Source organism: Sus scrofa, chromosome 14 (assembly GCF_054392235.1).
Source record: "Sus scrofa isolate SSC_HxYL_T2T_F1_AM1 chromosome 14, Sscrofa_HxYL_maternal_Yorkshire_Landrace_v2.0, whole genome shotgun sequence".
Taxonomy (NCBI): domain Eukaryota; kingdom Metazoa; phylum Chordata; class Mammalia; order Artiodactyla; family Suidae; genus Sus; species Sus scrofa.
Window position 1 is genome coordinate 156,982,601 of NC_139396.1, and position 12,279 is coordinate 156,994,879.

At 60.6% G+C, this 12,279-nt stretch overlaps 1 protein-coding gene across 7 annotated transcripts in view; it reads right to left on the reverse strand.

Moving 5' to 3' along the window:
* The window catches only part of CTBP2 (C-terminal binding protein 2), a 159,264-nt gene that overhangs the window by 9,418 nt on the left and 137,567 nt on the right, over nt 1–12,279 (reverse strand). For all 7 annotated transcript variants that reach the window (XM_021073631.2, XM_021073627.2, XM_084995832.1 and 4 more), the window contains 2 exons: nt 3,957–4,111; nt 3,448–3,592 (listed from right to left, as the gene is read on the reverse strand). In XM_021073631.2, the coding sequence (XP_020929290.1) occupies nt 3,448–3,592; nt 3,957–4,111 (300 nt within the window). The remainder of the gene's footprint in view (nt 1–3,447; nt 3,593–3,956; nt 4,112–12,279) is intronic.

The following is a 12,279-nucleotide window of genomic DNA, read 5'->3' on the forward strand; positions in this document are numbered from 1 at the left end:
CCTGGGAACCTCCATATGCTGTAGGTGCGGCCCTAAAAAGCAAAAAAAAAAAAAAGGCTTTCAGGGCTGAGAGCAGCTGGGGAAACAAGCCCTCACATTCTGCGTGAGGAAAAGAGACGGAGGCCAGGACGGGGGAGACGGGGACAGGGCGGGCGGGCTGCTGGGAGAACAGCCGGAGGGCGCAGGCAGGCAAGACCTGGGCATCGACCTTCCTTGGGGGAGAGGGTTTGGGGGAAGAAAGTGAAGATCTGTAAGTTCTGGGGGGGGGGGGGGGGTTTGCACAGGCACATGGAGGTTCAGGCTGGGGACAGCTGCTCCCCGCTGCGTGGCAGGCCTAGACCCAGCCCCTCTGCCAGGGCCAGGGCCAGGACCAGGACCTGCAGCTTTCCAGGAGGGACACAGGTGCCCAGGCAGCATGTTGGCCCAGCTGAAAAGGCTCCCTCTTCATCGGAAGTTTGGGACCCAAGAGACACAGGACTGGGCCACCTGTAAGGCCGCACTGCAACGCCGCTGGACAGGGAACAGGAGCAACTGCATGTAGCACCGCCTTCTATTCTAGCAGCTGTGTACCCTCCCACAAGGTCTGCCCTGAGGCCCAGGGCCTCAGTGACCTCTCAGGAGGACAGAAAGCCCCCAGAGAGAGCAACCAGGTGCCCAGGACTGTATCTGGTCACAGGCACCCGCCAGGGGGCGAGATGCAGGCTGACACACTTTCCATGAGCTGGAAGTCACCCACTTCATTGGATACAACCAAGCAGGAACTCTGGCAGGTACAGCCAGCGGCCTGGGCCCAGGGCACGGGCTGCGCCCTGCTAGGGTGGGGTCCACGCAAGGGGACGCAGTGCTGCAGCCCAGCAGGGACCAGCCCTCCGCCTTCACTCCAGAACTCTGAAACTCGGCTCCTTGGCTTCAGTGCCTGCGAGGAGAGCCCCGGGCCAAGGTCTGGGAGTGCGGACACACTGGTTTGTGGCATCCCTGGGACTGGGGGGTGGTGCTGCTGGGCCCCCCGGGACCTCCTGCCCCAGTGGCTGAAGCTCGGTAGCCTCAGCCACCCTCCTCCTACCGCATCCTCCACAGCCCCAGGGTGACCCTCCTAAAGCTGCCGGGACAGGCTGCTGGCAGCGGCCTCCGTGGACCCCGAGGTCCCAGCCCAGGAGCTGAGCTGCTTTTCCGCCGGCGATCCTGAGCTCTTTGCCCTAATGCCTTCTGAACACCAGGTAAATGAACGTGCCGAAAGGCTCCGCTCCGGGTTATGGGCTCTGGCTCTCCCAGTACCCTTTACCCTCTGCTGCTTCTTCCTGGACCCTGGGGGGCAGAGGAAACCCCTCTATTGCCCAGGGGCTGTCCTCGCATGTGGCCAGTGGCCGCGAGCCCTCCTCTGAATGGGAAGCATCTCGCCAAACCTGTCAGGGCTGGAGGCGAGGGGCCTGTGCCCTGCAGGCTTAAGAAATGGGCTCCGGGGCGCGCTGGAGGGGAGCTGCCCTCCCAGGAACACACAGGTGGGCCCAGACTTCGACAGGAGGGACAGAGACCCGAGCCACCTGCTCTCCTGTCCTCATTACAGGTCAGATGACCCAGCGAGCCGTGAAGGGCACTCGGAGACAAAGGACCCAGCGGGACAGAGGCCCGTTTCCCTTCTGCAGACAACACCTTTGCAAACCGCCCTTCCAAATGGCCCGGCGATGTCTCCCTAACAGCTCCCTTATCAGGTTGGACCAGGGTCAATGAAAAGGCCGCTGCGGACTCGCCGTTTTCATCTTGCAAAATCTCGGGCCCTGCCGTGGCTCCAGGACCGTGACCGCCTCCACCCGGCCCAGCCCAGGCGGCAGCTCCTGCGCCTGCAGAGACAGGAAGCCCCCACCCCAGGGAGCGGTGGCCGGTCCCAGCAAGGAGGCCAGACGCCACAGACGCTGGGAGCTGGGTGGTGTGACGGAACGGATGGGAGAGCCCCTGGGGCGTCAAGCCACAATCTCTGCGGCTGCTCGAACTTGAGATTTCAGCTGTATCAAGAGCACAAAGGACATTTGTGTTCAAACAAAAACATTCTTCTGGGTGCCAGGGAAAAATGGAAAATTTCAGTTTATGTTCGACATGCTTCCTCCCAGCCTCCCAAGCTTCTCTGCGGTGCCAGAGAGGGGCTCAGGGTGACGCCGCGGCTGGAGGCCAAGGCCGGGGGCGGGAAGCCGTGCTTCCCCAGACGCTCTCACGAATCTGGCATCCCGTGAGACCCCTTCTCCTCTCGTAAAGGGTCAAAGGAGCCCCAAGGGAGCCGAGGTGATGGAGAACAGAGAGAACCCAGAGAAGCCAAGGTCAATCTTCTGAGCCAGGTGCTGCACGGCCCCCCACTTCTAGGACGGGGGAGGGGAAGAACCCGCGGGACAAGGGCCACCCCTACCCTGTGGTTCCTGTGGGTGGGTGTGGCCTCAATACAGGTAGGGGAACTACCTGCTAAAAAGCAAGACCCCCAACGCTCACAAAGCCCCAGGCTGGGGCTTCGGTGATTGGATCTGATGCCCACTGGGGTTCCCTTGGCTTTAAAGGCAGCCAGCAGGTGTCTGTGGCCAGAACCATCCGTCACATCACATGCTAACAGGTGCTCAGTGTATGATGCTGAGCTGACCATGCAAAGTGCTGAATACACCAAGCCTGGCTCTGGAGCAATGGCTCTGTGGGGGCTGAGAGGCTGACTGGGGTGGGGGCCTCGGTTCCTGACCATTCTGAGGTGCTCTTACCAGCCTCACGGCAGATCACAGCCCCATACACCAGGGGCCAGGCTGGCACATTTCAAAACAAGCAAGGGTGGCGACCAGGGAGGGGCTTGTCTGGAAGGATGTTCCTGGCCCCTCCGAAGACAGCAGGGCAGCCCAGGCCTGGCCCCTTGAGCCTCTGCAAATGCTCCAACACTCAGAGGCCACACCAGGTTCTGGAACAAGGAGGCCACCATGTCGAGGTCCTTTCTCAGGGTGCAGCCGGGGGCCCTGCCTTTGCGCGACTACCTGCTGCCTGTGAGTCTCTCTGGAACCTCCAAATGGCAAGGGCTGGGCGGTGGCCGACCTGCATGCATGGGTGCTGACCCAGGAAGGGTCCCCCGTGGACGCAGCCCTTGGGGAGGAGACCCAGGAACAGGGCCTCCCCGGCCCCCAGACTCCCTACCCAGCACAATTTCAGGTTGACGGGTTTTGGCGGGATGTATGGCTGCCCACACCACGCCCTCTGCAGGGAAGGGTCCCCCCATGAGGGGACAGCCCGGCCCGGCCCCAGAGGCACCAAGGCGGGGACTCCGAACCCAGCGGGACAATTCTACCTGTGTCCTCACAGGTGTGCCTGGCCAGGTGTCCTCTGAAACCAGCCACCTTCCTCCAACCAGGAGCAGGCGCTGCATGCTCGGTTTCGAGTCCGCTCTGCCCCACGGAGCCCTGACTTGGCCGGCGGCCGTCAGGCGCTTACCGAGCTCGCCCGCAGCCTTGATGTCGACGTTGTCGTAGCCGCTGCCTATCCGCACGATCACTCTCAGCGCCTTGAACTTCTCCAGGTCCTCCCTGGTGAGGGTGATGGTGTGGTACATCATCGCGCCTACAGCCTCGTTCAAAACCTGGCACGAGACGAGCAGAGCACCGTTGGAGGCCCCACTGCCCTTAAACACCCAGAAGAGGAGGCCTGCGGGAAGCCCGCCAGCTGGGATGTCGGTCTGGGGGGGGACAGTCCCCCCCGCCCCCGGTGAGCAGCCCATGGCCGTGCTCTGGGGGCCTGCTGGTGACTCTGGGGGATGCGAGGGGAATGGGGGGCGGGGGGGACGTGGTCAGGAGGCCTAAGGCCAGAGAGGGACTGGGCAGCAGAGACAGGAGGGTGGAAAGAGGAGGGCCCCGTTAGGGCAGGGATGGCGCCGAGCACATGCTTGCTGAATGCCAGCTGCTGCCACCCGACCTGGGGGGACCAGGCCTGGGGAGGCGGCCCACCTTCTCGTGGATCTCCTGCGTGGACTGCGCGTCACAGAAGGCCACGGTGGCCAGGTCCTTCAGGATCGGCATCTCCACGGTGCAGTCTCTGCCGTCGAGCAGCGCCACCAGGGGCCGGGGGTGCAGGGGGCCGTTCATGATCTGGGGGCGGATGCCTGGGAGAGGGAAGGAGGTGGTGGGTGTGCAGTAGCCTGTTCCACCCCCCGGAGGGCCAGGTCTCCCCGACCTGCAGAGGGCCCCAGGGAAGTCCCCCCACCCCCCAGCCACACGCTCCCACTGGGGAGGATTCGGGGACCAGCCAAGGGAACATGTGTGCAGCTCATCTGACACAGGAGCTAAGGTGCCACCTGTGAGGCCTCCACGCTGGACCACACACAGGCCACATGGGCCTGGAACTGGGTCAAGCACACAACTGCCCCTGGCGCCAGGGACAGTGTGGCAGCTGCTTGTCTGCCCCTGGACGACCAAGGCCCAGAGACCTTTGGGGCACATGGGGCGGGGGGCCTGGCCCACAGCTCCCCACCTCCGCCCGGGTGGAGCAGGCTCTTCATCGAGGTCCCTCTGCGGGGCCTACCCTGTCCCCACGGGCACCATCACTCTTCCAAACTAGCCTGAGGGGCTAAAATGAAACAAGACGGAAACGCTACGGTGCCAGAATCCTGGGGGAGCTTTGGGGCCCCATCACAAGGAAACAAGAGCCCTGGGGACAGCTCACAGGCCCTGGGCCAGGTGAGCAGAGGAAGCTGGTGGTGGAGAAGGTGTGGGTGTGGGTGTGAGTGAGTGTGTGTGAGACTGAAAAGACCAAATGCAGAGTTCCCGCTGTGGCACAATGGGATCAGCAGTGTCTTTGGGGCGCTGGGACCCAGGTTTGATCCCCAGCGCAGCACAGTGGGTTAAGGATCTGGTGTGGCCTCACCTGTGGCTTAGGTAGGGACAGTGGCTTGGATCTCATCCCTGGTCCGGGAACTCCATATGCCGCAGGGTGACCAACAATAAAAAGACCAAACAGAAATTTCTCAACAGACCACAGAGCACGCTTCTCGTCAGCTACCTAGACCACCAACCAGACCTTCTGTCTGAGACAAGGATGTCCCACCCCACAGGTGTGGGGCCCAGGGCAGTGTGTGTGTGTGAGACAGAGTGTGTGTGAGTGTGTAAGGGGGGGCTCTCTACATGCTGCCTAACCAAGCATAGATTCTCCAGCGGTGAGAACGAGGGAGGCAGGTCTGTCCTCTGTCTGATATGCGGACCCACCAAGAGGGCACACACACCAGCCCAGGGGGCAGCACACGCCCAGGCACTTCCTCCTCTCCCACAAAGCCGTTCCCTTCAAATTCCCACTGGAAGGTCACTGCTTTCAGCCCCAACGCTGAGGTACCACGACTCACCCTGGGCATGTGAGACGCAGCCCTGGGCTTCAATAGAGACTGCAGCACCCAGGCGGCCAGGCCAGGGCAACTCCCGTTTTCTCATCAATCAGAGGTCACAGGTTAGAACAAGAGAGCATTCCCGGCACCTGCGGTCGGCAGGTGTTCAGATAAGCCCGGTGCGAGGGTGCGAGGGCGCGAGGGTGCGGCGCGGCACGCTTTGTTCCTTCCTCCCGCATACAATCTACCCGTCTCCTCCGGCAGCCACGGTGGCCACCGGGCCTGGGCCGGCTCCTGGAGGCCAAAGCGGCAGCTCACCTGTGGGGCCTTCACCTTGGGCCCAGAAAGGGCTCCCTGACCAGGCGGGGCTGACCAGCCACTGGGCAAGGCCCCTCTTTGGCCACCAGGGCTCACGGCCCGGTCAACTGCACACTTGAGACAGATGCTGAGAGAGGGACCCCCACCCCCACCCCCGACCCCGGCCTGGAGCTGTGGCCACGTCCCCATTAGCTCTGCACATAGTGGGGGACCGCTGCCCTGGACAGAGCTCCCAGGCCACGGCTGAGCCCCGGGGAGAATCGTCGCTTTGAACTCAGAGCAGAGCAAAGGCTTTTGTCCTGGACGAAGAAGAACAGGCTGTGGGGAGAGCAGGCCACCTCCGGGCTGCGACTTGCAAGTGATCGAGGTCCCTCCCAGCCCTGGAGTGGCGGCCGAACTCCCAGCCTGCTGAGGGGCCTGGATCCCCAAAGCGGGGCATCCAAGTGAGGCTGAGCCCCAACTCCATCTGTCCTGAGTGGGAAGAGGGGTCCCCCACCCCACCTCCTCACCCGCTCTCAACCCACACAGCAGGGGGCAGCAGGGCACTGAGCCTGTTTGTTGGGGGCGCTGGCCAGCCCCTGGCTAGTACCCAGTCTTTGCCCAACTGACAGGCCCAGGAGAGGTCAAGGTGTTATGTGCCAATGAGAAGAAGGTTCCCCCAAAGGCTGGAGTGACGTCTTCAGACAGCACCCCAGGAGACCCTGCAGACAAGGGGGGGAGCAGTGACTTCGTGGAGGACATGGAGTCCTGTACCGTCTCCCTGCTCCCCCACAATGGGGGTGGGGGGACAGAAAGGGAGGCGGAGGCTGGCAGCTTCACTGGAGAAGCAGCGGAAGGGCGGGCAGCCCCTGCCAGCTCAGGATGGACACGGAAGCTCCTACTTCTGCCCTTTCTGCCCAGTTAAGGGTGACAGGCCGCCCCCAAAGGCCCCATTCTCTTTCGCCAGCTTCTTTCTCCCTCCACACACCCACTACCAAGCCCAAGGGTGGGCTCCTCCAGGACCGCAGATGTGGCCAGATGCGCTCACTTGGCCCAGGCTGTCCCTCCTGCAGGGGCACACCCCGACTTCACCCCGGGGGTGCTGGCGGGAGGGTCGATCCGACAATGTTTGCCAAGTTCACGGTTATGACTAGAAATCTGAGGTGTTAATTAAAAAGCAACCGCCCAGGGAAACAACAGTGGACACAAGGCAGGCATCTGGAGAGGCCGAGGGGTTGTCACCACAACATGTCCACTGACAGCACCAACGCGTGCATCCTGTTACCTGGGAAACAAACTCCGGGTTGCCTAGCGATTGCCCCCCTCCCTGGCTCGGACAGCCTTCCTCCTGGGTGAACCCCACCCGCTGCCCTCCTTTGGGCTGGACAGGCAGAGCGCAGCTAAGACCCGGGTCCATGAGACCCGCGGGCTTCCTGGGCCCCCAGGCTTGGCTGCTGGCTGCAAGCTCTCTATGCCAAGGCAGGAGATGGAGACGCAGCAGGGATCATGAAGCTCAGAGGTGCTCAGGCTGGAGAAGGATGCTCCGTGGGGCCAGCTGGGTGGGTGGTGGGTGTGGCCGAGATTCACAGGTGTTCTGTATGAGGTCTGGGGACCACAGTGTAGGGCACTGAGGACCAGGCTCTAAGGGGGGCCAAAGGAGACCCCCAGCACTGAGGATGAGACAGCTTAGCCCAATCACTGCAAAGGTTTGCTTCTATAACAAAAGGGGCCATACTATATATGCATGCTCCCTCAGTCCCAGCAGGGACTCGTCCACCCGCACACCTTGGAATCCAGTTAATTTCAAGCCACCAGCACCCTCTGTCCCTACTACCGTCTTGCTGGAGGTATAAATTCCCAGGAGACCCCCAGGAAGTGCCAGGAAGATGAAGCTGCAATGCGACTTCGTAATTTCACTCACATTAACTGACACACCCTTCAAGGCCTCTGACCATTTGAACAATTTTTAGTGTTATTAGCATAGAAACGACACATCATGGACTAAGAGCTGTACAGACAGATTCAGATGCCAAATAACCCCTTAAAGGACTCTGGAAAACAGGGCATCAAACTCGGGGGCTGGTCCCAAGGCTGGAGGGAGTTGCCCTATTTCCTCTAAGGTCAGGGGAATTCAGGGGACATTTGCAAAGCACAGTGTCTAATGAGAATTCCCTAAAAACGGGTTTGTGATCAAAAGCTAGGCTACCAACTTCTAGACACTGTTCAAACCCTGCGAGCTCCAAGGCTGACAAAAATCAGTGTTGCTTCTCTGCCCGCTTATAACAAACAGTCAAAGAGACAAAAGCCGAGGAGGGAATTAGAGCCACTTCACACGGCACAAGGACCCAGCAGAGCCCAAGGACACCCCTGCTGCTGAGGGCTGGAGGGTCCTGGTGGCCCTGGGGTCAAAAGACGCTTCCCCGTCCACCATGCCCCTTCCCACCGAGGAACTCGCTCTGCCCATCTCAGGATAATTCCTGCGCATCTGGGCGAATCACAGAAACCGTATCCGTGCATCACGTTTGACAACTTGTCCGGCATTCACTTCCCAGCGCAGAAAGCGCAGCCGACGCCCCTGGTGTCAATGACTTGCTCGTTTCAGGCTCGCCCAAGCAGGGCAGCTCTGACGTCTGCCCGGGGCCTGGCAATGCTTAGAGCTGCCGTTGTTCACACAGATAGTTGTGAAATGAGACACCCCGTGGAAAACAAAGGAGAAACCAGGCTGAGTTGCTGGAGTTTTGTTAAGAGCGGCCAGTGGTCCAGGGGCTGCCAAGTCCCAAAGGCCTCATGAATTCCCAGGTGGAAAGGGAGGGTGACTTTCTGGTCACCCAGCCCTGGGGCCACCTTACTGGATCACAGCACCAGACCTCTTCTTTGGGGCTGCTCCGGCCTCTGGTGACACGGCCTGCGGGTTTGCCGTTGGCCAATCGCGACCATGTGCAGCCTCCAAACACCCACGCGGGGCTGGCCACGATCTCAGGATCACGGCATCACATGTGGACGCCACCTTCCCGCCCACCTGGTAGTTACAAGCACAGGGGGGCTGCCCCAGAGGGGAAAGGTCCTTCCAGGCAGACCAAGCCCACCCCCAGATCTTCATTGCTGCTCGGGGGGGTCAGAGAAGAGCCCTGCAGGTGGGACCCAGCTGGGCGGCACCAACCATCTCGATGGCTGACACCCAAATGAGTGCTTGGAAAGGTCCAGAGACGGGAGACCTGTGCGGGCCTTAGGACGACCCGAGAGCAGACACACTGCCCTGCACCCTTAGCACAAGGCTCTGAGGCAACCACTCAAATGGGTCCTCGGCTCCCAGGACCTGCAGGGCGGCCTAGAAGGGAGGTGGCAGCAGGTGTACTCCCACCCTCAGGTGCAGGTGGCCAAGGCCAGGGGAGGGGACACGATGCCACAGCCACAGAAAGCCCAGAGGCCTGCAGTGGGCAGGGATGAGATACTTCAGACACCCAAGAGCCAGAGGCCTGGACCATGTCTGATCCTGTCTCCCACCCCCGAAGACCAGCCTCCCCTTGAGCGCAGAGGCTCCCCAGTTAAAGACCACTTCCTGCAGCCCAGCTCGGCCCCGTCTTTACTGGCTGAGCTCAACAGTCCCGCTCCCCAGGAGGCCAGACACAGTCCGAGCAGGGTCTGATAAGCGGCATATTTCACAGGCTTGCATCTCCACGACCTAGAGCTGCAACTCGTGACCGACCTCAGGAATCCGACGCTGACCCTGGGGAGTCAATGAGCCCCTATCTGAGACTTGGCTCCAAACTCGCAAACTTGGCTGTGTTGTGGGGTCCACTCATCCCCCCAGGGCGCTTGCTTGTCTGCGGGGTGGGGGAGAGGATCCCACCTAGAAAGGGAGGCTGTGGAGCCTCGGGTAAGGCCAGGGGTGGGGGTGGGGGGAATACCTCCCTTGTGTTGTAACCTTATAAAAACTGTTCTCAACTGGCTGGAATTAATCCAGCAAGCAGTTCTGGAAAGGGAGTGAAGACAGCGACTGTCCTGGACGCCCTGGCAGGTGCCCACTGCCCAGAGGACCCCTCGCCCTTCACGGGAAGACACAGGAGCAGATGAAGGAGAGCGGGCAGAGCAGCTGCCAGGCAATGATTTGGAATAAAGACACAGACTGCTCAGTGTGGCACTATTTTAAGGTTAAAAAAAAAAGGAAAAAAAGGGAGTCACCTTTGTCCCCACAGTGCCTCTTCAGCTGGCAAACTTGCTTTTCTCTGAGGTGTCCCCGGGCAGCTCTCCCAGGCCAAGGGAGCTGGGTTCACTTCCTTCCCACGCGTCCCGGCCAGGCTGGGATGTCACCAGGCAGCGGTTTGACGGGGACAACCCACTCGTGTAGAGAGACATCTTCGCCCCACATGGCGGAGAACCGATTTTTCTCAGGTGGCCTCTCTTTTCACGTCTTGTTTTGCTATCACCCCCCACCCCCCCGTGCCCCGCACCGCAGTCCCCTGAGTCCTGGCCAGCAGGAGGGGAAGCGAGCCCTTTCTCGCTGGCCCAGGATTCTGGACAGAGGCAATGACCAAGGAGAGGTGCACCCGCAGCCTGGGGGCTGAGGACCAAGAGTGCTTTCTGGCTTTACGTGTTGCTAGAGAAAACTACAGCGTGCTTCCTGGGGCAGAAGGCAAGAGCAGTGACTCAGAGGACGGCCAGCACACTGGCTTCCGGCTGCTCACTCGCGCGGCAGGCTGAGGCCAAAGTCCTCACTGCCCGACCTGTCCTCACTGCTTCCCAACCCCTCACCTCCAGGCTCCGACATGTGAGAGCCCAGCCTGGTTCTCACAGGGACCCAAAGTGAGCCAGGTGTGGCTGCTCCCACAGGGAGCTCAAAACACACAGGGAATTTGACTTATGGAAGAAACCGCTTTCCTTGAGGTATTGGAAAATCAGGAACATGAAGTCGGTTTCAATCAGAGCCAAGACGTGGAAGTCAGCCTGTCCAGATCGTGAACACCTCGAAATTCGATGGCCATTAAGAACTGGACGAATGGCCATTATGATCCTTAGGGTGTTCAGGGCAGAAGAAGAGGCGAAAGTAATGCAAACCTGGACCAGGAAAGCAAACACACAACCGCTTATCTCCTTTCGTGCTCGTGGCAGGCATCACTAATTGATCCCAGCACTGTTGTGCTCAGAGTTGCTGCTGATCCCACTGTCACCCTGCAAGGCTAGCTGACATCTGCCGGCCACACCCAAGGGTGCCCACCTGCCTCAAGGAACAGGTGAAGAAGGTGAAAGTCAACGCCCCCCATGTCACAGCACTTCCCGTGAGCAGGGGAAGAAGCGGGGGGAGGGGGGGGTAGGGCGTCCCCTGGGGAAGGATGCAAAGGCCCCAGTCAGGAGCAGACCAGGGTGTGCAGCTGGGGTGTCCCTGGACTCTTCTAGACGGCGCCCTGGGTGAGCGGCACTGCCCACAGGTGGTGCAGTGATGGGGGGCACAGCCAGGCAGGGAGAAAGCCCAGCACACACAGGACCCCTGGCACCCTGAAGGCTGTTTGTCTCCAAAGTCAGGTCCACGAACAGCCTGATAACCACCGCACGGAGAGGTGAACAGCACAGGCTGAGTTACAGCTCAGTAACGCTGTTAAGAAAAAAACCTCAGTGTGGAGGAAATCTGGCCTCCTCAGACCCTCTGAGCACCCAGAGCTGGGCTCTCGAAGGTGACCCGCACAAAGGGGGGGCCCCCAGAAAGCTGGGTGGGCTCCATGGGGGCGGGGGGGGGGGGCTGGATTTAAGCCACTCCTCAGCACTGATTTTTGGCGGTCTCTGCAAAGTCAGCTGAGGCTCGGTCCAGAGACGGCGCCTCGACACGTAGATTAGCTTGTAAATAGAACATGCCCTTAATGAGTCACCCGCCCCCCGCGAGCGCTCTCAGGCGTCTCCCTTCTAGCTCAGGGATCCGCTGGACAGAGAGCTGGCCGAGGAGGAGCTTCACAGGAGCCTCTCCACCTAAGACCTGCCGAGTGACCAGTGCTAACCCGGCAGGTGTGTGCGCACACGTGGGTGTGCAAGGATCTCCTGCAGTGGAAGCAGAGGTCTCACGTGAAGAAAGCACATCATCTAATTAAACAACACAACAACGACAACAACAAGATACTACCTCGGCACCTCCAGAAAGACAAGCATTTGCTGTCACTTTCACCGGCTCCTTTGTTGGAGAAACCAAAGGGAACCATCCGACAGCCCAGCCTGCAGTGTCCACACCACCCCGGGGAATGTGAATGGAGAAAAGCAGCATTTTCCTTTATCCAACCGAACTTTAAAACAAAGCCCAGAACCACTGATCACTCGTGTAAAATCATCCGCCTAGACACTCACACGCCGGCCACGCGGGCTGTTTGCAGGGCCAGACGCCCCAGCCCTGCTGCTGCTGGGCGCACCCTCTCCAGGCTGGCTCCTGGTCTTTAGCGGCTGGGCTCAGGCACTCTCACTCGTCCCAAGGGAGCCTCCTGTGTTCCCTTTGCCCTGAAGAAGCATCCGATGTTCTGTCTAGAAAGCTGCTGCTTTCCGCTGGGGCAGGTCCAACCCTACCCACTCAGACCATGTGACTGGGCCAGAATGACCCACCGGAGTGTGGAAGAGCAGCAAACACGCTGCCAAGGAGCACGTCTCGAAGCAGCTGAAGACACGTGGTTCTGCTTCTGCCTTTG